Source organism: Hyperolius riggenbachi, chromosome 2 (genome assembly GCF_040937935.1).
Source record: "Hyperolius riggenbachi isolate aHypRig1 chromosome 2, aHypRig1.pri, whole genome shotgun sequence".
Lineage (NCBI taxonomy): Eukaryota > Metazoa > Chordata > Amphibia > Anura > Hyperoliidae > Hyperolius > Hyperolius riggenbachi.
Genome location: NC_090647.1, coordinates 125,609,926 through 125,633,472, shown reverse-complemented (window position 1 = coordinate 125,633,472; position 23,547 = coordinate 125,609,926). Strand labels below are relative to the sequence as shown.

At 43.2% G+C, this 23,547-nt stretch overlaps 1 protein-coding gene across 1 annotated transcript in view; it reads right to left on the bottom strand.

The window, feature by feature from the left end:
- LOC137545764 (sodium channel protein type 8 subunit alpha-like) overlaps window positions 1-23,547 on the bottom strand; it is a 456,138-nt gene that overhangs the window by 165,422 nt on the left and 267,169 nt on the right. Inside the window, exon 5 of the mRNA XM_068267362.1 lies at window positions 14,437-14,767. Coding sequence (XP_068123463.1) covers window positions 14,437-14,712 — 276 coding nt within the window. The 5' untranslated portion in view covers window positions 14,713-14,767. The remainder of the gene's footprint in view (window positions 1-14,436; window positions 14,768-23,547) is intronic.

The window sequence follows — 23,547 nt, the reverse complement described above, 5'->3', positions numbered from 1 at the left end:
GCTTGGGATGAAAACTGTCATATCTTAGGTATGTGGGACGGTCTGTAGGTTTGCGATACACAGAGGTTTGTATGTTGTTACCCCTGATGTATATGGTGGTGTCCAGAAAGTTAATCTCTGTGTGAGAGTAGGTAAGTTTCAATTTGATTGTAGGATGGAAGGCATTGAAGTTCCTGTGGAACTGAAGCTTATGACAGTCATAAAACGTATTACCAACATTTAAGCAGTGTGCTTTCCTGTCAGCCTCCCTTCCTGACCAGAAGATTTTAAACATACTTTTCCTTTCATGGAGGTCAGCACATGTGCCCTGCCCTGGGATTGCCCTCACCACCATTACAGAGAACGAAGTGCTGAGGAACAGCAGCCGTTACAGCAGATGCTAATGTTAATAGCAGGAGAAAGGGGATGACAGCGTGGCTAGACACACAGAAGCAGGGGATTGTTTGTAGAAATACCTTTCAGAAGAGGAGAATGTGCATCTATAAAGCCTAACCATTCTGCAGTGCTTTCACTTTCTAGCAGCTTGAAGCTTCCGAGGCTAAAACGTGCTTGAACCATCTCCTGTATCTCCGCCCCTCCGAATTTCTGATTGGCAGGAGAAAGGAGGAGGGCGGGGATACAAAAGATTGTACTGTTTGCTATTGGCCAGGCTTCGGAGAATCTATTGAGTGACAGCAGGGAAGGTTGCAACGATGCAGACTGCTCCTGTCACGTTAGCAAGATGCCTGCTCTGTCCTTCTCTGTAGCCGCTGCTGCTGCACACACAGACATGCTACTGTGTGCAGAGCAAAGCGAGGGGCGGCTGCAGACAAACAGGCCATTATTGTGTGGGATTTCACTGGTACCTGTTAGGACAGTTTGTAAACCCGCCCCTCCTTAGGCTCCGCCCTAGTCCCCGGCCTCTGGGGCCTGCCCACAAATCCGGCCCTGATGATCGCTTGAACAGTGCTCCGTGGGATGTTCAAGGCTTTGGAAATCTTTTTGTAGCCAAAGCCTGCTTTAAATTTCTCAATAACTTGATCCCTGACCTGTCTTGTGTGTTCTTTGGACTTCACGGTTTTGTTGCTCCCAATATTCTCTTAGACAACCTCTGAGGCCCTCACAGAACAGCTGTATTTGCACTGACATTAGATTACGCACAGGTGCACTCTATTTAGTCATTAGCACTCATCAGGCAATGTCTATGGGCAACTGACTGTACTCAGATCAAAGGGGGCCGAATAATTATGCACACACCACTTTATTTGTAAAAAATGTTTGGAATCATGTGTGATTTTTGTTCCACTTCTCATGTGTACACCACTTTGTGTTGGTTTTTCATGTGGAATTCCAATAAAATTGATTCATGTTTGTGGCAGTAATATGACAAAATGTGGAAAACTTCAAGGGGGCTGAATACTTTTGCAACCCACTGTGTGTGTGTATATATATATATATATATATATATATATATATATATATATATATATATAGTGGAGTGTGAAAGTTTGGGCAACCTTGTTAATCACTATGATTTTCCTGTATAAATCGTTGGTTGTTTAGATAAAAAATGTCAGTTAAATATACTATATAGTAGACACACACAGTGATATTTGAGAAGTGAATTTAAGTTTATTGGATTTACAGAAAGTGTGCAATAATTGTTTAAACAAAATTAGGCAGGTGCATAAATTTGGGCACCACAAAAAAGAAATGAAATCAACATTTAGTAGATCCTCCTTTTGCAGAAATTACAGCCTCTAAATGCTTCCTGTAGGTTCCAATGAGAGTCTGGATTCTGGTTGAAGGTATTTTGGACCATTCCTCTTTATAAAACATCTCTAGTTCATTCAGGTTTAATGGCTTCCAAGCATTGACAGCTCTCTTTACCTTACACCACAGATTTTCAACTATATTCAGGTCAGGGGACTGAGATGGCCATTCCAGAACGTTGTACTTGTTCCTGAATGCCTTAGTGGATTTTGAACAGTGTTTAGGGTCGTTGTCTTGTTGAACGATACAGCCCCGGCACTGCTTCAGCTTTGTCACTGATTCCTGATACTGAGTGGAATCCATGCGTTCCTCAACTTTGACAAGATTCCCAGTCCCTGCACTGGCCACACAGCCCCACACCATGATGGAACCACACCATATTTTACTGTAGATACTGTAGGTAAAAGGTGTTTTTCTTGGAATGCTGTGTTCTTTTTCCTCCATGCATAACGCCTCTTGTTATGCCCAAATAACTCAATTCTAGTTTCATCAGTCCACAGCACTTTATTCCAAAATGAAGCTGGCATGTCCAAATGTGCTTTAGCATACCTCAAGAGGCTCTGTTTGTGCTGTGGGCAGAGAAAAGCTTCCACTGCATCACGCTCACATACAGCATCTCCTGAGATTTTTCTTAGTCTGCCACTTCGAGGCTTAACTTGAACTGAGCCTTTGGTCTTCCATTTCCTCAATATGTTCCTAATTATGGAAACAGACAGCTGAAATCTCTAATACAGCTTTCTGTATCCTTCCCCTAAACCAAGATGGTGAACAATCTTTGTCTTCTGGTCATTTGAGAGTTGTTTTGAGAACCCCCTGTTGCTACTTTTCAGAGAAAATTAAAAGAGGAGGGAAACTTATAATTGCCCCCTTAAATACTCTTTCTCATAATTGTATTCACCTGTGTATGTAGTTCAGGGGTCACTGAGCTTACCAAGCCAATTTGAGTTCCCAATAATTCGTTTCAAAGGTTTTGGAATCAATAAAATGACAGCAGTGGCCAGATTGATGCACCTGCCTAATTTTATTTAAACAATTATTGCACACGTTGTGTAAATCCAATAAACTTCATTTCACTTCTCAAATATCACTGTTTGTTTCTCCTATATGATATATTTAACCGACATTTTTTATTGTAACAGCCAACTACTTATACAGGAAAATCATGATGATTAACAAGGTTGCCCAAAATTTCGCATCCCACTGTATATATATATATATATATATATATATATATATATACATATATATATATATATATATATATATATATATATATATATATATATATATATACCTTAGATGTATTTTGTCTGTAAGAGATACGTACGTTAATACTTGTGTCAAATAGGAACACTATCGCAAAAAAGAGTAACATTTAAAATACCTGTAAACACATACAAATAAGAAGTACATTTCTGCAGAGTAAACTGAGCCATACATTACTTTTCTCCTATGTTTCTGTCACTTACAGTAGGTAGTAGAGATCTGACATCACCGACAGGTTTTGGGCTAGTTCATCTCTCCATAGGGAATTCTCAGCATGGCCTTCATTCCTTATAAAGACATTCCCTGAAAAATATTTATACAATGATTCTGGCCAGCCTCCCTGCTCACCGTACACTTTTTTGGCAGTTGAACGGAATAACTGCCATTTCCTGAATACTTCTTAAAATCCCTGAGAATCCCTCATGAGGAGATGAGCTGGTCTAAAACCCGATTTATGCTCAACCGGGTCATACCCACTCTTATCCTTATCTCACTATTTTCTGGTCTAAATCCGGCGGCTTGATTAGCCGCCGGATCGCCTCTTCCGCGTCCCCGACGCGTCCCTGCTCGCCGCGCGTGCGCCGGATTCGATTCCCCGCTCGTCCTCGCCGGCACCGCTTATCTTCCGCTCGATTCCCTGCCATTGTCCCCTCGCGGGGAACGAGCAGGGAATCGGCGGTGGGGAGATCTGTCCTGTCGGATTTTATCAATCGAGCCGCATCAGCGGCTCGATTGATAAGGAACATCGGAGCCTCATCTACGCTTGTATATGAGGCTTAAAACCTGTCGGTTCTGTCAGATTTCTACTACCTACTGTAAGTGACAGCAACATAGGAGAAAAGTAATTTATGGCTCATTTTACTCCGGGAAAAAATGTATTTCTTATTTGTATATGTTTACATTAAAATATGTTTGCTTAAAATTTTACGATTTTCACAATAGTGGTCCTTTAACTACTTGTACGCTGACCTAATCAATAAGACCACGACTGTACTGTTTCTTTACCACTGCCTGCTGTTTGTTGTTTAAAACCAATACACTGATTTGTAAAAAAAAATTCTATTGCAAAGCATCCAGTATTAGGATATACAGCACAGCACATCCTCTTACTGCAATTGCATTATTTTGTGACAGGCTGGGAGATTCCCCACAATAAAATGAATGACTCTGCAACATGAGATACCATCAGTGAGGTACAGAATCCTCCATGATAAAAGTCACAATCTTAAAGAGGAATTTTAATAAATACAATGTAATGCATACAATTGCATTTTTTTTACAATATTACTTTATAAATGATTTAGTCAATATTTGCCCATTGTAAAATCTTTCCTCGCCCTTATTTACATTGTAAATTTTATTACAGATGGCAACATCTTTACTGCTGGCAGGTGCATCACTGCAGAATGTTTGCTTATTTGTGTTCCAAAGCCAGCAGAAATAATACCTGGTCTCCCAGACTGTTTTTGAGACAAGTATTCTGCATAGCTAAACTGCCTAGGTTAAACATCACTTGAAGGGCAGGGCTGCATACCAATATACCACAATATATAGCTATAGGAAGTGTTTTTTTATGCTGAAACCAGGATAGGTAATGTAAAAGTCGGTATCCTTAATAATTTACTGCATTCTACTTTTTAATATGCAGTATCATCAGCAGTTACACTGAAGTAAAGGGAACTTCTGAAACTAAGCTATTTCTCTCAGATGCAGTATTGTAAAACAGGGCTGCCCTCAGAATTCTATGTGCCCCATATTGGGCGCACCTACTGAGCCCCCCCCCCCCTCACAAAATTCAAAGCATTCCTCTCCCAATCAGCTAATTTGGGGGAGGCCTGAACTTCTTCCCCTCTGCTCCTCCAGAGCCCCCACTCCCCCTCTTCCTCAGACCAGTGTAGCATGTGGGTCTGCGGCCCAAACAGTGGCTGGTCTGAGGGAGTGGGGGGTGGGGGCTCTGAGATTATGTATTGTCTATTTATTGTATTTATAAAGCGCCAACATATTACGCAGCGCTGAACATCAATTTAGGTTGCAGACAATATTCAGGGGTGACATACAGCAATATGACAATACAGGAATACAAAAAAACCAGATCACACAGCACAGTATGAGTACGAGGTAATGCTTAGTCAGTCACTGGAGGGGAGCATGGAGATTAGGCAAGTTAAGTTCACTCAGATGCATAGCATGGGTGCACAGTAATGGAGGTGCATGATCAGGTAGGACACAAAAGGAGGAGGACCCTGCCCAACGGCTTACAATCTAGAGGGAGAGGTAGGGACACGAGAGGTAGGGGACCAGAGTTCAGCTGCGGGTTTAGAGGTTTAGATTATAAAGCAAATCCAGTCTTCCTGCATGTCGGGTGAACTCACGTGACATGCAGAACCGGGCACAGATGGCGGTAGAGCAGAATGATCAGAGGGCTTTAGTAGAGCAAAGAGGAGAGAAGAGACGATTCCAAAGCTGGAATCAAGTAAGTTGTTACACAGACAAACTGCGCTGATCTGCAGGTCTGCAATGTAATGAACAGCGGCAGCGCTGCTTCAGGAGGTGGGGCAGCAGAAAGGGGACAAGGATTTGCTTTATAGATGGTAGTTGAAAAGAATGTTCCACTACACCAGGGGTAGGGAACCTATGGCTCGGGAGCCAGTTGTGGCTCTTTTGATGGCTACATCTGGCTCACAGACAAATCTGTAGGGGTTGATTCACTAAGCTACACTGCTCAAGCAACGCAGCTTAGTGTGGCAGCGCAAGTAAAATTTTCAAAGTAGGCACGCTACTGCTGTAGCATGCTTTACTAACTTACTTACGCTCCTCCCAAAACTAACACCCACTCCATTTGTCCCATCCTGAATCCTGTCAGGTCCAGTGATTTGTAGATCGCGATCCCCACACTTTGATTGGCCCAATAGGCTGCTTGTCACTTGACAGGCAGCCTATTGGGCGGGGATCTCATCCTACAAAGTGAATCAGCCCCTAAGTCAGCTAGCTAATTGTGCAAGTTGTAAGTTAGTATTTCTCCTGTCTGGCTCTCAGGGAAATAGCTGATGTTGCTGAAACCCAAGAGAAGCTGAAGACGCGTCTGACACTTCCTCTGCCCAGCGGGTCAACTGTGTACACATAAGCATGCCAACAGGGACGTGAGCCCTCTGCTGCACACACACATGGCTTTCACAGAATTACATTTTAAAATATGTGGTATTTATGGCTCTCTTAGCCAAAAAGGTTCCTGAGCCCTGCGCTACACCAACTGGCTGGATTGCAATAATAAACTCTTTATTCCAACATCATGGTACATACAGTTAAAAGCTCACGCATTTACCTGTATGTACCATGATGTCGGAATAAAGAGATTATTATTGCAATCCAGCCAGTTGGTGTAGCGGAACGACCTTTTCAACAACCTCTACGATTCAGCACTTGATTTCCTGCTCCCATGTAGCGTTATACCGGTGAGTTGTAGCAGACCATTCTCCTTTTCTTGGCTAATGATTTGCTTTAAAATCGCAGCTGGGGCCCATGTGGCAGAGCCACTGTTTGGGCCCCAGACCCAGCGTGGGCCCTATAGAGAGGTACTGGCTGTGCTACCCTGACGGAAGCCCTGTTGTAAAATAATAAGTAATCTTATGGACCCCTGCACTAGTTCACAACACATTTTAGATATCCCTTGGATTGCCTGAAGAACAATATCCATAGTGTCGTTGTAAAATGGCTAGATTTCTGCGAAGGGGCCAAACTTAATTTAGCAAAGCACAAAGTGGCAAATGCTAAGCCAAGGCTTTATAATTCAGAGAATCCTGTAAGCTTTCATTAGTACTAACTTATTACTATCAAGAAAAACATATATTACATATAAAATGTAAATTTGTCCCAAAATAAAATTACTTTTTTCCTATGTCGCTGTCACACACAGTAGGTATTAACAACCTGACAGATCTGGCAGGTTTTGGACTAGTCCATCTCTTGTATGCTAACAAGTAGGAAGATTGGCTGGCATCTTTGTAAAAAATACTTTCTGGGAAATGTTAATAGGAATTCTGAGATCCCACCATGAGGAGAACTTGTCAGACTACCTACTGTAAGTGACAGCGACATAGGAACAAAAAATTATGGTGATTGGCTGCACGGGTTCAGCAATGAGCTGGACTAAAGAGGAACTATCTCGTCACTGGGAGCAGGTAATGTACAACTCTTCCAACACTATGTATTTATGCCCATCACTTACTGTGGCATTGTAGCTAGCTAGTCAGATCAATGGTATTGAGAAGACACCTAGCTGAGTTGATTTTGGGTTGTGTAAAATGTATGTTTTCTACTGCTGTGAGGGCTTTGTACTTGAAGGATATCATCATAACATAAAGAGCAAGGTCTGCCATCCAGAGACTATCAGTACTAGTGTAGAGTTGTGTTGTAAAGCACTCGGTCAGCATCAGCATTGCTCTGTGATGTCTGTAAGGCCTATGGTACTAGTGCAGCCTATTACACCAAGCATTGATCAGTACTGCTGCTAGTCTGCACATCACAATTGTTAACTGTTCATCAGCATTTCATTGTAATATTGGTGGGTATTATTACACTAGTTTATTTGCAAGTGCTGCATTTTACACAAAGAACTGAGCAGTAAGGCTGTTAGTCTACACACTATAGCTCTAACTTTAACTGCCCACCCCCACTTTGGGTTGTCAGCAGGGCTTGCTGTACTTTGTTAACACTGCCAAAAACTCTATTCAAAGACCAGCAGGGGGGGGGGGGGGGGGTGTTTGCATAGAGCAGGGTGGCCAAAAACAGGACCTCTCCCATCCAAGTGTTCTTTAATGCCTCAGCTTCTGACAACACAAAGTCATTTTTGTTCTGTGAGCATCAAAAGGGAAGAATGTTACCAGGCACCATCTGCATGGTTTGCCATATGAAGTTTTAACTAAACAGCTTAGCAAAGGGAAACTTGGCCAAGAGGCAAAGGCCAGAACACCTTCTCACCCAGCTCCTTTTCCCATGACCATATCTGTATCTCTACCCCCCTCCCCCGCCCCCACTCTCCATATTCATGCCCCACAAGTACCCTCTTCCCTTCCATCCCAACCGCAACCCTCTACCCTTTCTACAACTACATAGACACGTTGTAACGATTGTGGGACTTTCTCCGTGATCAGCGCACAACGCGTGCGCTGACACGGCGGAAATCCTCCACAAGCGTATATTTGCAGGCACCCAGCAAAAGGTGCTACGCACCTGTAGAGGGAACTTCCTGTCGGCAGATGGCGCTGGGGAGTGCAGAGGAACCAATCCTCTGTACCTCCACAAGTGCCAGACTGGAATTGTACGAAGCGCAGAACGCAATCGCAAGAGAGGCGATTGCGAATGAGATTGAGCAAAGGGATAGGTTGTATGTGTGTGCGCCAATCCAGTCGCCACCCCGCGACCGTGCACACACAACAGCAGATACGAAATAGGAACGCGATCGCGGGAGGTGCGATCGCCAGACGTGACACAAGGCAGATCAGAATAGAGTACGAGGGTAGCAAAGGCACAGCAAATACAATAAGGAGATACGGAAAATAACAAACGCTAGCTAACCGCGAACACCGCACTCATTCGCAACAGTGCACGCGGTTATGCGCGATCTCCACGTGATAAGCACAATAGAGACAAGCACGCCTAACTAACCATTAACAGACAAACATGAAACAAAGGACGCGAGCGCTCGCTTAACGGTTACCTCACCGAGCCTCCAGCAAGCGTAGCGGACAAGACAGACACACGAAAACAGGGACAAACGAGAGATAGGATCCACAGCACTAGCGAAAAGTGGCTAGCGTGATCCAGGTACAGAGTAGCAGAACAGAAGGATCCCCAGCGCTAGCGAAAAGTAGCTAGCGCAATCCCAGAAGACAGAACAGAAGGATCCCTAGCGCTAGCGAAAAGTAGCTAGCGCGATCCCAGAAGACAGAACAGAAGGATTCCCAGCGCTAGCGAAAAGTAGCTAGCGCGATCCCAGGAGACAGAACAGAAGAGATAGCTGGTTGCAACCGCTGCACCAGCTATACTCCACGAACAGAGATCACAACCATTTCCTGTCGACCACCATTGGGGCAGGACAATGGCAACAGGCAAGACAAGACAGAACAGGCAATACAGATAATACAACCTGACTGGGCTAGAAGGGGAGCCTAAAGCAACCCCCAGGAATTAACTATAGTAGATAGCAATGGCTGACACTCCAGCAGTGTCCATCAGGAACAGACCATGGAAAGGAAATGACCAGCAAAGCCTTCTGGGAAACATAAAGCTCTTATAGTGCCAGTCATCAAAGAAGGCAGGTAGGGGATTTGCATAACGAATGTATGCAAATTCCCCAGCAAGAGAACAGACCAGAAACTTGCAATGGAAAGACAGGTCTCTGTTCCAGAGACCTGCAGCCCACAGACTAGAGGAATGGACAAACAGCTGTCTGCCTGTGCAGCCAGCTGAGCGGATCATCACACACGTTTTTAGTATAACCTGGAATTATATTTAACAGTTTTGCAATTGCATTTATTTGCACACAACCATAATGAGGTCTTTCTTTACAAATCCATGACAGTGAGGATAACTTTTAATACTAAAATAGCATTTTTTTTTTTAAAGCCAGGCCAGGTGGGCAGAATCATATACACTCTTTGATAATCTCCAGCCAGCGGAGAGACCTAGTAATTCAGACCAAAAATAAGAAATAAGGGAGAAACAGCAGCACTGGTGACTGCTGATCCCAACTGAAAAGAAAACTATAAGCAGCTAAAAGTAATGGAAAATAGCAATAGCAACAGCAAGAGTAGACACGGGAAGCTCCCGTTTTGACAGAATTACCTTCCAGCAACAAAATGTGAGCAATCCCTTAGGGCCCGTTTCCACTCTCGCGGAAACGGCCGCGAATCCGCAGAGTTTCCCCGCAGGCAAATCGCGCGGGGAAACTCTGCCATAGGGGACAACGGCGCCGCCGGCCGAATCGCTTGCAGTAGCGATTCGGCCGGAAACCCCCACAGAATTCGCGGCGGAGGCTGCGATTCCCATAGCCGTGCATGGCACGGCTGATGGGAATCGCCTGCGATCCCGCCCACCCGCTCAGTGCCGGCGTGACGCACGCCGCACTAGTGGAAACGAGCCCTTAGAGAAATAAATGATTAGTCACCAAGCTCTCACAATCCATCTTTCACCTTATGATCTCTGCCAATGGGTATTCTTTTTTAGAATACATCCAACCTTCCACTTAATCTGCATCCACTTGTTGAAAGGACCATTGATGCAAAAAATGTAAAATGTAAAGTACATTTGAACACATACATATACATACATACATACATACATACATTTTCTACCACAATAAAATGAGCTATAAATTAATTTTCTGTTGCTGTCACTTACTGTAGGTAGTAAAAGTCTGACAGAACTGACGTGTTTTGGACTAGCCCATTTCCTCATGGGGGGTCTTACTATTCCTTCATTATTCGGCCTCCCTACCCATTGCACACTTTTTGGCAGTTGGACAAACCAACTGCTGCTCAGTAAGTGCTTTTAAAAACAAAGAAAAACCCTGAGAATCCCCCATGAGGAGATAGACTGGTCCAAAACCTGTCAGATCTGTCAGATTTGTGCTATCTATTGTACATGACAGGAACATAGGAGAAAAGTAATTTATAGTTCATTTACTCTGGGGCAAATGTACATTTTATAAATATGCATCCACACAAATTTAAAATGTTAACATTTTTTGCAATAGTTGTGCTTTAATGTAGGCATTTCCTGTTCCAATCAAAGGTGCCATCATTTACTTTTCAATAAAGATTTTTTTTAAAACCAGCTTCTTCTATTACACAGCTGTAAAGAAGCTAGACGGGGCCTTTTTGCAACTCTGCTGATGAAATATCCAGCATGCATCTTGTTATGCCCTGCCTTAGAGGAAAAAAAACAGTATAATAGCTGAGTGAAAAAAGCATGATCAATGAAATACAAATAACTCTGAAGGTGATGCAAATGTTCCAGCTACATAGATTTGCATCAAATCTGAATAATTTGCATGTCATTGACCATCCCATTTAACAACTAGTTCTCCTCACTGCTAATAATTTATACAAGGTTAATTTCTTGAATTTAGATCCATTTCGGCACACAGTCCTAATGTAATTGCAATTAAATAACCAACAATCCTTCGGTGTACATTTGCATGGCCCATATAACATTTAGATTCCAAGTGTAGTGATGAGAATTCTATAAAATTCAATGCAGTACTAGAGAGGAAATAATCATTATAAGTGATCACTATAATAAAAGTTCAACTTTGTTGTTCTCATAATAATAATAATAATAATAATAATAATATCAAAACATTACCAAAGACAGTGTTAAGTTCTTGAGTAACAGTATCTTCCCACTAAAGAGAGTTTTGACTAAACAAACAGTACATTTTATGGCCCAACAAGTACTTAAGTACACATTCCTTAACTACATAATCATCATAGATTTTTCTTCCTCTCATACTTATTTCTCCAGAACCAGGCCAATGACGGAGCACAACAGACTCATCAATGGATTTGACTGCTAAAACTACCCTGTTGCTTAAAGTGAACCGAGGTGAGTGGGATATGGAGACTGCCATATTTATTTCCTTTTAATCTCCTTGGTGATATTCCTGAGTCAGGCTCGGTGTGGAAAAAAGAAACCAGGAGCGGCAATCCTGATCCGGACTTGGGGTATCTGCTGGGAGGCTTGTGCAAAGCATAGTGCAGAGCAGATGGTTTAACTCACCTTCCCCGACATCCAGATGCTGGGAGCCATTCTCCTTCCTGTCCTCGGAGGCTCTGCATCCCTCTGGTGAGATCGCTGTTAGTCGTCATGATAAATGCCAGCGATCTCACTACAGGGTTGCAGCGCCACCCGGAGGACGGAGGGGGAACTGCAGTGCTGGATCCCAGGGAGGTGAGTAAGTGCAGGAGCTGCAGCAGGCTCTTCCGGTTTTAGGGTCTAAAAGCCTGCAAAATCTTGAAATAATCATACCACTAGGGAGGTTATACAATAGTAGTTGCCTGGCAGCCCAGTCCATATCACTCTCCCCTTGGGTTCACTTTAAGAGTTTGACTTTACTCCTAAATTTAAAGTGAACTCCAGAATTTTGAAAATTTCCCCAATTCATCCTCCAATCCAACTGCAGGGATGTTAGAGTTTTAAAAATTACTCCAAAAGCCTTAATTCCAGCCTTAACCTGGCAGTTACATGATGGCTTCTTCAGAGTAGACCGGAATGCTACCTTTTTTCACCCACAAAGTACTAAGCAGTTAAGGCCACTCCTCCCTCTGATAGGGCGCTGCCTATGGTAGAATTAATGGCAGTCCTGTGAAGAGAGCCTGGAGGAAGAGCCTAGATGACTTTAGTTTGGTCATCAGCTGATCAACAGGCACAAGTTAAAGGTATTCTGACTGATATTTATAAATAAACAACTAAAATCACTGCAACGTCCAAGAGGTGGAGGATTGGATCAGGAAATAATTCTGGAAGCCCCCTTTAAGAGATAGTGGCCTGTTGAATGAATCAGTGACAAGCTTGGCAGTGGCAGCTGCTATCCTTTCTCTCTGTCACTATGCATGCATTGTCCCATTAGATCTTTGAATGCTTGGCTTTGTAGCGGTGCAACATAGAACTCCCTGAACATGTGCAGTGCTTGTTTTGGATGGAAACTCCCACATACAATATTGGAGCTGTCTAAGCAGAGTACTCATAGTACAGTTATCAGAGAATACTTTCACAATGCAAACTCTTGGTAGGACTGGTTTGGGATGCATTGTATTATAGACAAGGTAGATGTGACCCTATATTATTTGATTATTTGTCACGGTTGTGCTGTAGTGCATTGCTTGACTACATTATAGTTCATCTCTGTAGGTATAAGTGTTCATCTAAACCATCTGCTGAGTCACCTGTTAGGTGAAGTATTGTACTTGTCAAGGAAAGACAGAAATGCAAGTCAGAAATGCAGTGCAGAGTTCATTTACAGAAAGAGAGCCTTTCATGCAATCTTTAGTAAGATAAGCACCCTGACGTTTGGCTGACATGGAAACGGGAGACACGGGAAAGGGCAAGTAAATTTTCCCTGACAAGTTTCCAAACAGCTCAACATAAGTGAGAGTACCAAGCTATACATGCTTAAAGGGGCACACCATCAGTTGTGTAATAGGGACAGCATACATTTCTCCATAGAACTTGTGTGAAAAAATAGCTCTTAACACCATTTTTTATCTTCAGTATAGCTGCATCAGTAACTCAGCTGTTAGTGACGGGCTGTTCTCCTGCTCTCTCCTGACTGATATCAGCCTTCCTTGTTTCTTTGCCCATGGCTTATTTTTAACTCAGCACACTCACTTCAGTGTATCTGCAGTCTTCTTTTATGTATCAATAAAGCACATACATTATGAGGCAGCAGAATAACATGAAGCAAGCTAAAGTAGAACCCATTATTGTGTTGTAAAGGCAGAGGCATTACCTCTGCACCATAGCTTCAGACGTAAGCTTGGTAGGGGTTACTTTTATTAGACTTTAAGAGCTAAACTGCACTTCTAGCTTCTACCTCTGAACCAGGAATTTTGCCCTCCAGAGGTAGAAGGCAGAAGTGCAGTTTAGATCTCATAATCTAATAAAAGTTTTCACAAACAAGCTTACATCAGAAGCAAAGGTACAGAGGTAATGCTACTGCCTTTAGACCAGGACGTCATGGGGTCACATCCAACTTGCTGCATGTTATTCTGCTGCCTCATGATATATGTGCTTTATTGCCTCTGAAGCAGACTTGCAGTTAAGAAAGCAGTTAAAAATCAGCTATGGGCAGGGGGAGAAGAAAGGCTGATATCAGTTGGGAGGATGTATGTATGCTGTTCCTATTACACAACTGATGATAAGGATAATGGAACAGCAAAGTTTTTGCCATAGTGCCCCTTTGAGGAACTGTTATTACCTATGTGCAGTTCTGCTCTATGCTAATATGTTTCCTCATTCTCTCCTCCAGAGAAGAAAGTGGTGAAAAACTGTCAGTGTTTTTCTTTTCATGCCAGCTCAGAACACACCAGATGCTACAGAAAGCTATAGCATGACTGCATAGCGCTACTATGTTAAGTAATAAGAAACACCCAACCAATGAACAGAGAAATGATTAATGCCTGTATCGTGTGCACTATATCCATCATAAATACATCCTGCATTCATAAATTGTTCCTCATTTTACCAATCTTTTTCTTCAACCATCCAGCACAGATGCTCTTCCGAAAAGCAAAGACCTGTGCAGGCAGCAACTTCCTTTATAGCCCTACTTGATTACCACTGACTGTTCAGATGCCAACATGAAAGCATCTCAGCCAAACTGAACCTGTAATCCCATTGAATTATTTCCCTTGGACTCACTTTCTGGGTTAAATAAAAAGGGTCTAAGTCTTCGATTGGTGTAGCAATAAGTTTCGAAGGGATGTCGCCATAGATAAATGGCAAATTTTTGCCTGCTTCCAGGTCAGTGTTTGGTGATGGTTTATTGTCTTCATCATCGTCTCTGTGACTACTGTCTGGCTTTGGTGGTTTCTTTTTCTTCTCATCAGCTATGCGTTTTTCAATGGCAGCCAGCGATTCACGAGTAAATGCCTTGAAGCTGTCAGGGCCGGGTGGTGCCATAATTGGAGCTGCCATCTTTTCATCCTGCAGCAACTTCTTTTTTTAATATTGCACCCACAGCAGTCAAACTCTGTAGAGAGAGAGAAAGAGGCAACTTAGAAAATGTAAAAAGCATGGAAACCTTAAATATATAATAGGCTGTGAAACAAGTCAATTTGGAGCAAATCCTCCAACAGCTATAACCCTCAGTGCAAACTTTGCACTGCCCGAGTACTATATGTATTTTATAATCCCATGATACAGACCACTAAAACCAACTTTCCAAGGACATCCACAAGGAAATGGTTTGTTAATGATTACCAATAGTCAAAGTACATATAGAGGTGCTTGTTATTACTACAGCACCAATGAAGAGCTGAAGAAGGACCACATGTGGGACCATCAGGTCCAGAGACCCTGGTACACTCACAACCTCTGCATTCCCCATTGCTATGCCAGTATTAATGGATACCTAGGGCCTTTGAAGGTAAAGCAAAGAAAGCACTTGCCTGGGGCCTGATGAGATCGGAAGAAGGAGGGAGGGTATTGTGAGAGGTGTGATTATAGAGATGTAGAGAAGATAGGAAGGTATGTTTCCACATGACATGCACATTTCAAGTATGGTAATGATTGGTGATAGCTGGGAACCCTCTCTGCATTGAATGCACCCACATAAGCATCAGAGAGGGGATTTACTGCATTAATGATGCTTTGTTCCTTGTAATCAATACTATTTTTAATTATTTTATTTGAGTGCTGGACAATAAATAAAGGTGGTCAACTGGCCATACATATAGCGATTTGGCTGTACAATCGACCATTCAATATGAGCATTTTATGGAATCGAGTGAGAATTGACAGTGTTGCAGTATGCCGAATCGAGAAGAGTGGATGACTTCATGTCAAATCGACCAACTTAGTTGATCACACAGGAATCACCTACTGTTTACATATCATTCGATTGACATTGAATCCATTTTTGCATTGAGAGCATGGAAACACACCATTGGTCAGATCGATTTGAGAAGGATATCACTTGTAGTGTGTGTGCCAACTTTCCATCAACCATACTGAAGTTCATCGCCCAATAAAGTCGATCGCTTAGTCGAATAAATCAGAATCGCTAGATGTATGGCTGCCTTAAGGTTACAGACAACAAAACAGAACACCCAAATACATGAATACACAATCACACATCATAGATATTGTATTGCAATTATTTGTCCTCATAGTGCATAGGTTGGCAAGCACAATATTATGCTGTATCTTTTTGCTACAGCAGCATCCCCTGGTGCTAGTGTATACTCCCTCGCTACTTACTTACAAAATCTGTTAGCCTCAGCACAGGTTAGAAACTTCTAACAAGAGTATGGGCAAAATGCAAATACTGATTGATACTCTGCTACATTCACTTTGCATTGCTATTTTCATCAATAGTGTGAGCAATTATTATTATTATTATTTAAGATTGGTTAAATCTCCTCATAGACAACCTATTCCTCAACCAACATCAACATATGACACTGAACCATAATAACACACACACACACACACACACACACACACACACACACACACACACACACACACACACACACACACACTACGCACATGCACATGCACATACACACTACACACACACACACACACACTACACACACACTACACACACACACACACACACACACACACACACACACACACACTACACACACACACACACACACACACACTACACACACTACACACACACACACTACACACACTACACTACACACACACACACACACACACACACACACACACACACTACACACACTCACACACCACTACCACCACCACCATCAGCTTTTCACTTTCCAAGTGCTTAACCCTGATCTCCCCCACCTGATGTAACCATTTGCCTGACCCTAATCTTTAACCCTATCCAATACTTACCTTTTTATCATCTTCATTGCCAGGCATTTTGACTATCTTATATCTAAAATGCTGGAGACAGAATTAACACCCTATCCCATTAACAAAAGTCATCTTTTCAATTATATATTATCCAAAATACCAAATTAAGAACTCTACACTGAACTTTTTTCCTCTGACTCACCCACAAATATAATGGTTTCCTCAAGGTAAAGCGACTGGGGTGTATGGTTATGGGGCGTAGACTAGTTACCATGCCTAGGGCCCTGTTTGGTCTCAATCTGGTTTTGTGGGTACTAAAGTGAAAGGGATGTGTAAGGTTCCACTGCTGGACTCCTTGTAAAAAAAAGTTACTTTCCTAGCTGCTGTGTGAGCCTCAACCATACCCCTTGAGTCACTGTTTTAGAATGAGTATACAGATTAGGTGTTGATTTCATTGGCTGTTGCTTGTTGAAGGTGATAATTGTGCTAAAAAAACAAATAGGATGGGGGTAGTTCCAACAGCGTATTACCCTTTCAATTTTGTAGCCAGTTGCACAATTAATAAATAACATACAGGATGTAAAAAGATAAAAGCTTATCTCTTCACCAAAGGTTTATCTCTGAACTCCGGAACCACAAGGCAAATGGAGCCCGCTGGCCAATGATCTGTTTGGAGGATAACCTATGGAGATGAGATAAGTTTTTCTTTTTACATCCTTTATGTTATTTCATAATTGCGCAACTAGCTACAAAATAAAACAAGTAATACATCATTGGAGCACTGACATCAAATCCCCTACTGGTGAGCTGCAACGGTGAACACCCTGACTATGCACACCGCTGAAGTGGCTGCACTTTGACTTCCATACCAGTTATTACATCCGCCAGGCACACATTGTGCATGATGAACTCTTTAGTTATTGGTGATACTTGTAAACCCCTGAAGGCGAAAAAACAAAACAGAAATGTATCCATATAGCTCGAATTTCTAAAGGGGAATGAAGCTTGCAACTTCCATATTCCTCCCATGTTGGGTTTCCTTTACCCTTTTCAGGTGTGAAACTGGCGTACATTTGAAAATCGGCGCCGGTAGACTTGGGCGCAGGATACAGCTGTTATATGGCTGAACCTGCTTCTGCACAAGTCCGGGCCGTATTAATTACTATTCCCCCTCCAGGCCGCCATGGATAGTGGGGGAATAAAATAATTCGGCTTCCAGCGATTGCTGGAGGCCGAATTCTTGTGTTTTTTAAGTAACTTCAGCTCCGTCTTCTGACGTCACCGACGTTACTCACTGAGCGCCGCTATAGACTGATTCCCATTACAGTCTATGGCGGCGCTGGCTGCGACCAAATCTAGCAGCGCTGAAAAGCACTGGTCCGATGAAACTGTATGTTAACTATAGGGGTTTAAAGGGTAGACACTGAGTAGTGAAAAATGATGGCCAGGTTGAGCTTCCTGTAAATACTGTAAGTATAAGGGCCCGGTTCAGACGGGCTTCTCGTCTGTCTCGCAGCGTCTCGTTCGGGGCTTTTCTGCAGCGATCGTCGGGACATGAAAACGCGGCAGTGAATCGAACCTAGAAGCCGCATGAGGCGTCCTGGATCACCTGAAACAATGGGGAAAATTAGGAATCTATGGTAATCGATTTTAACCGTGCGATGATGGGAACGTTTAACAGACGAGTCCCAGATGCTTGACCGTAAACGCCACCAAGGGTCTGTGTGAACCGGCCCTAATGCTGCTTGTAGTTCCCCCAGAAAACACAAAAATGACTAAAGGGATTCAGTTACTTACTAGAGTACAGCACAATCCATGTTTGTATACGGAAGTACTGTATATATTTCTGGAATAGGCAGTTTTGAAACCTCAGGACTGATGATCACATCTATCAGTTGATGTTTTTTTTTTTCAGTTTGCTATTCCATTTCCCTTTAGGCAGTGTTTGAATCCAAATATCATGTGTTCCAGCAGCGACTATGTCAATGGCAGAAGTACTTGAACTTGAATTTCTCATGGGAAAAGGGGTATCAGCTACTGCTTGGGATGATTCTTGGTCACGGTTTCTCTTTAACGCAAGGAATTTTTTTAGCGCTGGACAGTGTATGAACGCTTTAGACCCTCTTTGGATTTTAATATTTTTCACCATTTCTGAGAATTTCCATAATTTCCATATGTCTTGTTGTCTTTTCTCATCTAAGAGAGATAGACAGCAAAACTCTATGAAGGTCCGACAGGATGCAGAGCAGAAACCATCCCTTTATTAAAGCTGTAATCTAAATGAGAGCACACATCAGAGTGCACCAGCCCCCCTCCCCCCTTCTCAATTCTTGATGTATCCACTCTATTACACACTCAATAGTTCACAATGCTCAGTTTTAATTCCAAATGTTATAATGATAAGGGTAGTGTAATTTCTCTGCACATATACGGTAAATGAAAACCGATACAGTGTAGAAATCCTGCTGGGTTCAATATACATACACACTTAGGTTTAGTTTACATCAAAAATCGAAATTGCAAACGCCAGCGTTTTGCGATTTTGTGAGTGATTTTTTTCCCCTCCCGGCACTAACCTGCGTGCTATGATTTTGAGTACAGCGCTTTTCAAAGCACTTTTGCAGAGTGATTACTTTTTTTTTACTTCCTGACGCACAAGTTAACTATTTGACCCGCAAAAGAATAAATACAATGTATTTATTCTTAAAAGCGCAAACGCAATTGCTGCACAAATGGATTTTGTGAGCGTTTTGCGTTTCTCACCACAGGTACACAGGTAAACAAGCCTCTGCCCACCAAAAGAAAAATTCTTAACCTCCTTGGCGGTATGAACAAGCTCAGCTCAGCACTTTGCTAGCTGCATGTGACGATCGCCGCCGTTCCGCCGCTACCCGACGCGTAACACGGCGCCCCCCAGGACCCCTGCGCAGCCTGGACAATCAGTGCCAGGCAGCGCTGAGGGGTGGATCGGGAGTCCCAGTGACGTCACAACGTCGATGACGTCACTCTGTTCGTCGCAATGGCGACGGGGTAAGCCCTAAATGAAATCCCGTTTAGAACGTGATTTACAGACGGGTCTTCGCGCCGGGGGCGATTGGAGGGGTGGGAGGGAATCTGCATGGAGGGGGGAATCATGTAGCTAGCGCTAGGATAGCTACATGATTTAAAAAAAAAATTCAAAAAATAGTGCGCAGCAGCCACCATGGCGAAATTAATAGAACGCCAGGGTGGTTAATGGTTTGAGTTTGGAGAGAAGCCAGCTTATGCCTGTCTGAAAATAGCTGTTAGTGAAATCCCACACAAGTTTTGGTGAAACATAATTTTTATGCAAACAGTTCACAGAGGTAGACAGTGGATTTCTTCAGCAACTATTTCATTATGCGCTGTGCAAGTGTTTGGTTCCGCTTTAAGCTATTTACACACGGTTAGATTGGCCGCTTAGTCATGACAACATACCATGCAACTTTTTTGAACCTACATGCTAGATTGAACTTGGCCGAGGCAGCCATTCAGGACTGTCCTGGCTAAGATCTAGCATGTGTACAGGTGCCACCCAAGGCCACATAAAGGTCAGTCACACTGGCTAATTTATGTTTCGCACTAGTTAGCTATCAAAATATTGCCTCTTTGACTTGGACCTATTTTCTAATCTTAACAACATTTTCAGCAGCTGTCCAGTCAATAAATAATAAAAAGTTCAAATAAGCATAACAAATTGAAACTAATTTGAAACAACGTATTTTAGCTATTTTTCTTTGCTGAGGGCTGTAAAGGTATTTTACTGGCCGGTGCAAAAACTCAACGCAAAGGGTATTTAAATCAGGAGCAGGGGCATAACTAGAAATCACTGGGCCCCTGCAAAACTTTGGATGGGGCCCCTTACCCCAACCTCCCACCCCCCAGAAAGGCTGGGGCTAGAGCAGTGCTGCATCCAAGACCCTGCTGCTTACTGAATAGGGACTGGCTACAAACCTTTGTCTGCACAACTTTGTATGATTGCTTATCAGTGGCTGAACAGATGCAGTCATTAGAACAACTGAGCAGAGAGCAGAAAGTTTTTTTCTCTCCGTGCCCTTAGTTGTCAGTATCTCAGGACAGGGAAAAGAAACTTCTCTCCCACGGGGCCCTCTGCAGCTTCTGGGCCCCCCTGCAGCTGCATCCCTTGCAGGGTCTAGTGTTAGGCCCCTGATCAGGAGAGTGAGTTTAAAGTGGACCTGAACTCTTGCTCAGGACAGAAGGAAACATTGAGCAATGCACCCTGTATGTCTAACTCCCCCTCATTTGTGTCTAATCACAAATAGTAATTTGATCTCTCCCTGTCACCTGACTGCCACGGCAGTTAAGCTCATTTTAAAGCACAGGATGTTAAAAATTTGTCTGCATCCATGAAAGCAAGAAGTAGAAACACTGGATATTTATTTTAGGATTTGTATCAGCTGTAACAAATAAATGTTTTTCTTTAAAGGTTATTATGATGTTGTGTATCTTTTAGAGCAGAGATGAAGTTCTGAGTTCAAGTCTACTTTAGAGTCCAGGACTAATGGAGGCAGGGAATATGCTTATAAGATAAATACATTCACATGTTAAATTTGCCTCCCCAGTGTAAAATACACACAATATTTAGATTAACAAACCAGCACATAGAAACCAAATAAAAGAATATATTAGCCAATTTCCACAAAGCCTCTTTTTCTCACAAGATTACCCAATTTCCACTGTGTAAGCTTTCCAGGTAGAATTCATGCAGGAAAGCCCATTCTACTCTCACAAAGAAGTAGTTAATACAAAAGAATAAAGCCAGTAGACAGATTTGTTCTAATAAGCATGTCTGTATTTGATCAGCATAGATGAGTTTTTTATACATGGACATGTCAAGAAAAAAAGCGTCTGCCTGTAATACAGTATATTACTTCTTATTCTTCTCATTCAACATACAGGATGATGTGGTCTTCAGAAGATGTTCAGATATTTCAAAGAGTGTACCGTGTCCCAGCAAAATTACCAGTCCCATTAGATTAGCAGGGCCCAACAGCTGTCTACAAGCTATCCTCTATAATAAAACCCCTGTGTCCCTGTGTCCAGCTGTCCCTGTGTAGCTGGGTCCGTGCTTTTTGCTACTGCGCATGTGCCTAGCACGGACCCGAACAGCAGTTGTGACTGGAGGATGGGGCAAGGAGCAGGGCAGCGGACGGGTGCGTGTGCACATAAGCGGCAGGAGCGCACATGCGCACTAACATGTGGCGGCGGTATAAAAAAAACGGGCTTAGGTAGACTAGTGTATAAATAAGGGAGGCAGGTTGATTTCAGCATTTGCAATGGCCACTGCGGGGATTTCTTGTGAATTTAATTTTACTTAAAGAGGAACTCCAGTGAAAATAATGTAATAAAAAAGTGCTTAATTTTTTACAATAATTATGTATAAATGATTTAGTCAGCGTTTGCCCATTGTAAAATCTTTCCTCTCCCTGATTTACATTCTGACATTTATCACATGGTGACATTTTTACTGTTGGCAGGTGATGTCACTGGAAGTAGATGCTGTTTGCTTTTTTGGCAGTTGGAAACAGCTGTAAACAGCTATTTCCCACAATGCAACATGGTTCACAGACAGGAAACTGCCAGGACCATGGACCTCACAGTTTCCTGTGGGAGGGGTTTCACCACAATATCAGCCATACAGAGCCCTGTGATAATCCGTTTGTGAACAGGAATAGATTTCTCATGTAAAAGGGGGTATCAGCTACTGATTGGGATGAAGTTCAATTCTTGGTCACGGTTTCTCTTTAAAAGAAAGATGCAAGCTTAAAATTAAAAAAAAAAAAATCTACTTACCCAGGGCTTCCTCCTGCACAGTACACTCCAAACCACAAGAGCGCGCTCTCGCGGCACTCACGCAGGCACAGTTGATACCGACCTGGGGAAGTCGGCATCTGCACCGGATGGGACTCCGGGCCACCGGCTGAAAGCCAAGCTGTGGCGAGGGCACAGGACAGCTGCCAGGGGCTGGAGGAAGCCCGGGGTAAGTAGATTTTTGAAGTTGCTCAGACCTTCCTTTCAATGCCTAAAACTTAAATAAGGAAAAAGGTTTCCATAATTTGTAGAACATGTTTTACAAGTAAGTCTTAACCTCCTTAGCGGTATGGACGCGTTATTGCGTCCATTAGCGCCGGAGGACGCTGCTCAGGCCCCGCTGGGCCGATTTTCATAATTTTTTTTTTAAAACACGCAGCAAGCACTTTGCTTGCTGTGTGTTGTATACGATCGCCGCCGCTCACCGCCAATGTCCCGCTACCCGCCGCGTAACGGCCTCCCCCCCCTCCCGAGACCCCTGCGCAGCTTGGCCAATCAGTGCCAGGCAGCACTGAGGGGTGGATCGGGACTCCCGATGACGTCACGACGTCGATGGCATCATCACAATCGTCGCCATGGCGACGGGGGAAGCCCTAAAGGAAATCCCGTTCAAGAACGGGATTTCCTTATGGCTAACAGCGCCGGCGGCGATCGGAGGGGTGGGAGGGATGCGGAAGGGAGGGGGGCATCATGTAACTAGCGCTAGGCTAGCTACATGATTGAAAAAAAAATATTAAAAAAATAGCGCTGCGTTGCCCCCTGGCGATCTTTCACAAGTGGGGCTTGCACTCTTTTGCAGGTAGGCACTTGTCTGTTTTTAAGTAGCACTGTTCATTTCCTTGCCATGTACTATTTTAATTCATTTTGGTCAGCTGCTCCCACTTAACAGCTTTGCTTTTGGTGTATATGCAGAGATCCATTTGGGTTCAAGGTGTGTTTGCAGTTTCTGGGGGGGGGCTCAGCGCAACTCTGATTCGAGGCCATTCGGAGGTGGCCTGGTGATGCGCTGATCCACCTTTTGCGCAATTTTCAATTTTTGAATGTACTTGATTAGCCGCACCCAGGCTATGCATATACATAGGTTAGGATTTAGTTAGTGTTAGGTCCCCTCCCATGGAGGAT